The following is a 5,792-nucleotide window of genomic DNA, read 5'->3' as shown; positions in this document are numbered from 1 at the left end:
GAATTGATCGTGCGTTAAGCTGTTGACTACTGTGTTATTTTGTTTTTAGTTTATATTTTGTAAGTTGCAAATTAGGATTTGTTTTGCGTTAACGGAGTGACTTTTTACTTATATTATATGTATTTTGATTTTGTTATAATTGTGAAATATATGTGTGAAATACTGACTTTTTACTGTAAACGTAATAAATTATTATTATTTTATTTTTTTAAAAATAAATGAAATTAGTAGGTACTCCTCTGTCATTGTATATATGACTGTGTCATGTAAAATAGTTAAAACTATTAGTATTCATTCATGTTTGATACTTGTGTTAAGTGCGGGGTTTCTAACCTTATTATACTTGTTTTGCCTGCCTGTTAGATTGTAGGATGATCTGATTGGTAGATATTTTTGGAACTTAGTTTTTGTTAATCCGTGGTTCAGATTTGACAACCATGGGGAAAAGCTATCCATGTGTTAGTGAGGAGTACAAGAAGGCTATTGATAAGGCCAGGAGGAAGCTTAGAGGATTCATTGCTGAGAAGAGATGTGCTCCTTTGATGCTCCGTCTCGCGTAAGTTTTCGATCATTTTATGCAGAAATATTTGATTGTTATCTGGAAATATTTTCAACTTGGTGATTTACTCCATGCTTATTGAATTGTTTAATTAACATGGATTATGGCTTTTTGGATGTAATCATTTGCTAATCATGAACCTTTAGTTTGAATTATATTTATATTATTGGTTTCTAAAACAAATATTTTTTTTAACTATAGATGGCACTCTGCTGGTACTTATGATGTGAACACCAAAACCGGAGGTCCTTTTGGTACCATGAGGTTCAAGGCTGAGCTGAACCATGGTGCCAACAACGGTCTTGACATCGCTGTCAGACTACTTGAGCCTATCAAGGAACAATTCCCCAGTATCTCATATGGTGATTTCTATCAAGTAAGTTAAAATCTTTTGTACAAAGTGGTTACTTTTTTTAATCTAGATGAACATGGTGCTGATATGCTTATCCTTTTGCTGTAGTTGGCTGGTGTTGTTGCTGTTGAAGTTACTGGAGGACCTGATGTTCCTTTCCATCCAGGAAGAGAGGTTAGTGTTATTGTTTACTTCATATTCGTTGTTAGTCGATTTTGTTTAAATTTCTAAATGCTTTATATTGTTACAGGACAAAGAAGAGCCCCCAGTTGAAGGCCGCCTTCCTGATGCAACAAAGGGTTAGTGAATCTGATTGATTTCTTTAATGTTTCTGGTTGTAAGTAATGCGAAGTTATTAAGTTGTTAGATATGTTAAATTGCAGGAACTGACCATTTGAGGGATGTATTTGTCAAGACCATGGGTCTTGAAGACATTGACATTGTCACTCTATCTGGTGGCCACACTCTGGTTCGTGTCACCAAATTTCTTGTTTTCATTTGTCTTTTTGATTCGATGAATGCAAATATTTAATGTGAAAGTGTAACCGTTTTATAGGGTGCTGCCCACAAGGAGCGATCTGGATTTGAAGGACCATGGACACCCAACCCCCTTATCTTTGACAACAGCTACTTCACGTGCGTTTTTCGTTATCCTTTCTTTATCTTCCTTTAATATTTATTTTTACATGAATACTGAGACATATACAATTTTTTTAAACAGTGAACTTCTTGCGGGTGAGAAAGACGGGCTCTTGAAGCTACCTAGCGACAAAGCTCTTCTTGTAGACCCTGTATTCCGACCCCTGGTTGAGAAATATGCTGCTGTAAGTACAACATACGTCTATGTATAAAACCGTGAACAAAAAATTGTTGGATGCTTAGTTGGTTTGTTTTTGATTTGAACCAGGATGAGGATGCTTTCTTTGCTGATTATGCAGTTTCCCACATGAAGCTCTCTGAGTTGGGGTAAACATTTAAACTTTTGATGTTTTAACCTCCACTATAATATTATATGTGTTTGTATTGATGAACAAACTTTGATTTGGTTGCAGATTTGCAGATGCTTAAAGTTTGTGATGGGAGTGGGAGAGTATAAAGGACAAGAAGGGAGACTTGTTTGTCAATTTGTTATGAATTTCATGTGTTTTTGTTTTGTTTTCAAGAGAAAAGAGAATATATTGTGGATTAAAAGAAACCTCTCTTGAAGTGGGGTTGCAGTTTGATTAATGAAGTATTCAGCCTTTATTTCTAATATCTAAATCACTTATATTATATTTTAGCTTATGCCACTTCAATTCTATCGTGTTTGTTTGTTGGATTATTGTTGGCTGCTTGGCCCACGTGCCTTAACCTATGTGCTAAGATGGTATACCGATGCCAAATGAAACGAACTAGTTCAACGGATTTGAGATACTGGAGTGAACTTAGACTTGAAATATCTGAAGATGAAAAGTTAAAAACCGAAGTTTGGTGGTTACATGAAAGATAACACCCAAATGCTAGTCATTTGAATGTATACTGCTGCCAAGCGGTTGCTTCGGCGGCTTCGGTCTACACGCTTCTTTGATAATTGGATCATGAAATTGCAAGTTGCCCTTTTCTGAAGTAATGGTTTTGCATAGATTTATGTAGACTTGTTACCTAAAGTTTAGCCCACTTTTTGCTGGCTTGTCTGAATACACATTGTGATTTTGAACTAGCCAGGACATGTGCTGAAACGAGTTCATGCCTGAATATGTTGCCACCCGATGATACAGGGCTCTTGGGCCGCTGTGCTCAACTCTTCACTCTTTAAAAGCTGCCGTTGATGCCTGGTGTGTTGGTTACCTGCTCATGAAACTCATGAAAAAAAAACTTTTGACGGCTGGTAAGATTATGACATTATGTGCATATTATCATATTTGTAGCCTTAATTTAATTACACATCAAGCTCCTTGCTAATCTGTCTCTCTCTGTGCATGTGCATTTTAATATAATGCTTTTATTGGCCATTCAAAAAAAATAAAAAAAGTTTCACTCTCCTTTCGAAGGCTTGTGATTTGTGTTGTACAGATTGTAAATCAGGTTAACCGATTTGTGCACCTCCATGTGCAAGCAATTGAATCCATTCATTTATTTATTGCAACCACTTATGCGATCTTATGCTCGTTTTATTACAATCAATTATTTACTTCTACTGTTTGATATAGATATATGAAGACAGGTGCATTGCCACTGTTTAGTATGCTCTAAACAGGCATATTGCAGAACTAAATGAACCCAAAAGAAAAAAAAAGTTACCCTTAGCGGGTCGGTTGCCACCGTTTAAGATCACATTATCCATTTTATCAAAAATACAAGTCCAAGAAACTAATCAAATGTAAAATCCAACAAACTAGAATCACATAAAAAATTGCATACATGTACACTTGCTCACCAACATGAGCAACAACTGATTAAAAACATCACCTTCAACCGCGACCATAAACGGGCACATGTTCTAGGACCGAACATAAAGCAAAACAAATACTAAACAATACCTACCATCTTCCATCAAAACCAACATACTGTTATTCATACTCAAATTGAACATCTACATGCAAATACTTCCGCATGAGACCAACAATTGAAGTGGTAAAATTAGCCAAAACCTGACACTCTTCATGACTCTTCGCCTCTGAAACCACCCCGTTAATAATCAACTTTCTCAAATGTGGGCACCGCTCCAAAAGCCCTGCCACCCACTGTGCAAACAAGTCAGTTATAACCGTCCACCCAAGCTCCAACATAATCACATTCTTCAACTCAAACGACCGTTGCAAAATGTACTGAAGCGATCCCTCTTTCAAATCATAACATAGGGACATCATCATCATCATCATCATCGTACTCAGTATATCCCACCAATAGCAATGCTATGGTAGGGTCTGAGGAGGGTAAGATGTAGACAGCCTTACCTCTATCCCATAGGGATAGAGAGGCTGCTTCCGGTGAGACCCTCGGCTCGATAGTAGTTTTGCATCAAGCCTCGGACATAAGGCACATAGCACTCAATCATCGGGACACCGGCTGATCGGTGCATGTGCCCTTGTCTTTCGGCTATCAACGCCACCACATGATGCCTGATTAACCTTCCGCCACTTTTAACGTTATTTTCACGAGATTAGTAAAATAACGTCAAAATTAGTGCAATTTTACTTTTGCCCACCCGAGGCTTCACACATATATACATTATATGCGCGCACCGCAAACTGGGCGTAATCATAACATAGGGACAAATGGGTCAATTGTGGAAAACAGACTGAAATCGTCTCCATATCAACAATCTCATCTTCATCATCAAACACAACCCCCCATAACCGAAGCCCTCTTAACCTTGACGCCTTTGAAATCATATGATGAAACTTAGTCCACATGATTGTAAAGTTACTAACATCCACAACTTCAAGATTCTCAGTATTGTCACCAATATCAAGATGAATCACACTGACATCATCAATCTTTAGCAGCTTTAACGTCCCTTTCCCGACAAGCTCAAAAACCTCGAGTGTACAATCTTTAAGTTGTAGTTTCTCAAGGCTATCGGCCTCAAGAATAAACTTCTCTAAACTTATTGCTTCAACTGATAGATCTTTTAAGGACGGGCTGTTTAACTCCATTGATGCTTGCGCGTCTGACATGGCGATGTCGAGGCTTAAAAGTATCAATATCTCAACTTTTGGGCATGCGGTGAGCAAATAACTCAAGTCGAGAAACGTGGCTTAACGAGAGAGTTTTTAAACATGGGAAACGTTGATAACTCGGCTCGATTCCAGTTATGGTATTGTGTGATAAGTTCAAAACTTGGAGTTTTTGACGACCGCATTTTTCAATAATATTAATAGTGGGTGATGTTCTAACATTATAATGCAACTGTCGCAAGCTCTCGCGAGTGTACATGAGCCACGCAATCACGGGGGCAGCTGAGAACTCGTCCACATCATCCATAATAATGGAGAGAGATTGGAGGCCCGTGGTTTGGAAGATGGTTTGAGTTATGAGGATCTCGAGCCGGCTTGTTGTGAGCTCATGGTAAACGGGCCAGTCGTTTGAGTTGAAGGAGAGTGTGTGGAGGTGGACTCGCCACGCTTCCCGCCATTTCCGGCAAGTGGCGGATGCGATCACAACATCACGAGCAGCACCGAGGCGGGAGAGGATGTTGCCAATGACTTCAACCGGAAGACGCTCCATCTTCAATCCATTAACCAACAAAACTTAAATCAATGATTAAATGTTGTAAAAAGAAACATAAGATTTGCAAAAAGTGACCGATCACATCGTTTACACTATATTGCAGTAATTAGGCTTGTAAATGAGCCGAAGGAACACGAGCGATTAAACAATCAATCTTCCTTGCTCGTGTTCGTTCTTTAAAAAAATGAGCATGCTCATGTTCGTTCTTTTTAAAAAATTAGCATGTTCGTTTGTTAATGTCATAAATGAACGGTTCACGAACGAACATAACTGAACATATCGAGCGAACACCAATAAAGGTAAACATGAACATCTGGCCTAAAATATTAACAAAAGTAGACTTAATAGTACCGTGCCTAAAAAATTAAATAAATACATAAACAAACGATTATAATTAAACGTAAGCGAATGAACATAAACGAGAGTAAACAAACGAATGTTCACAAACATAAATGAACAAACTAGACATGTTCATCTTCATTCTTTCAACTATAAAAACAAGAAAATTTGTTCATGCTGTTTTGTTTATTAAATAAACGTTCATAAACGAAGTTCCGGCCAAACGATTCACGACCTGTTCACTGTACGTTAGGTCCGTTAACAAGCCTAGCAGTGATGTAATTTGCACATGAACCGAATTGATTAAGGTGGTGTTTGGATGCATGTTTA

The 5,792-nt window shown here is 37.9% G+C and overlaps 1 protein-coding gene and 1 pseudogene across 1 annotated transcript; one reads left to right on the top strand and one right to left on the bottom strand.

Moving 5' to 3' along the window:
• Positions 1 to 389: 389 nt before the first annotated feature.
• On the top strand, positions 390 to 2,187 carry LOC143564237 (L-ascorbate peroxidase, cytosolic-like). Its single transcript, XM_077051576.1, has 9 exons — positions 390 to 556; positions 761 to 935; positions 1,020 to 1,085; positions 1,162 to 1,210; positions 1,295 to 1,380; positions 1,468 to 1,547; positions 1,633 to 1,735; positions 1,819 to 1,877; positions 1,964 to 2,187. The coding sequence occupies exons 1-9, from the start codon at positions 438 to 440 to the stop codon at positions 1,977 to 1,979; spliced, it is 753 nt and encodes a 250-aa protein (XP_076907691.1). The 5' UTR covers positions 390 to 437; the 3' UTR covers positions 1,980 to 2,187.
• A 1,118-nt stretch (positions 2,188 to 3,305) lies between these two features.
• On the bottom strand, positions 3,306 to 5,143 carry LOC143564225 (F-box/LRR-repeat protein At1g67190-like; annotated as a pseudogene).
• Between the last annotated feature and the right edge of the window lie 649 nt (positions 5,144 to 5,792).

This window comes from Bidens hawaiensis, unplaced genomic scaffold, assembly GCF_021521415.1.
Source record: "Bidens hawaiensis isolate Kalapana, Puna unplaced genomic scaffold, B.hawaiensis_p1.1 tig00001206_1, whole genome shotgun sequence".
Taxonomy (NCBI): Eukaryota; Viridiplantae; Streptophyta; class Magnoliopsida; order Asterales; family Asteraceae; genus Bidens; species Bidens hawaiensis.
Note: the sequence above shows the minus strand (reverse complement) of the source record. Positions and strands in the feature narration are given on the sequence as shown.

Excerpts from the sequence above, each read along its gene's own strand:
- LOC143564237 (XM_077051576.1), top strand. The coding sequence starts at position 438 with ATGGGGAAAAGCTATCCATGTGTTAGTGAGGAGTACAAGAAGGCTATT. Across the intron at positions 1,548-1,632 it reads TTTGACAACAGCTACTTCAC|TGAACTTCTTGCGGGTGAGA; the intron begins GTGCGTTTTTCG and ends TTTTTTAAACAG. Across the intron at positions 1,736-1,818 it reads TGGTTGAGAAATATGCTGCT|GATGAGGATGCTTTCTTTGC; the intron begins GTAAGTACAACA and ends GATTTGAACCAG.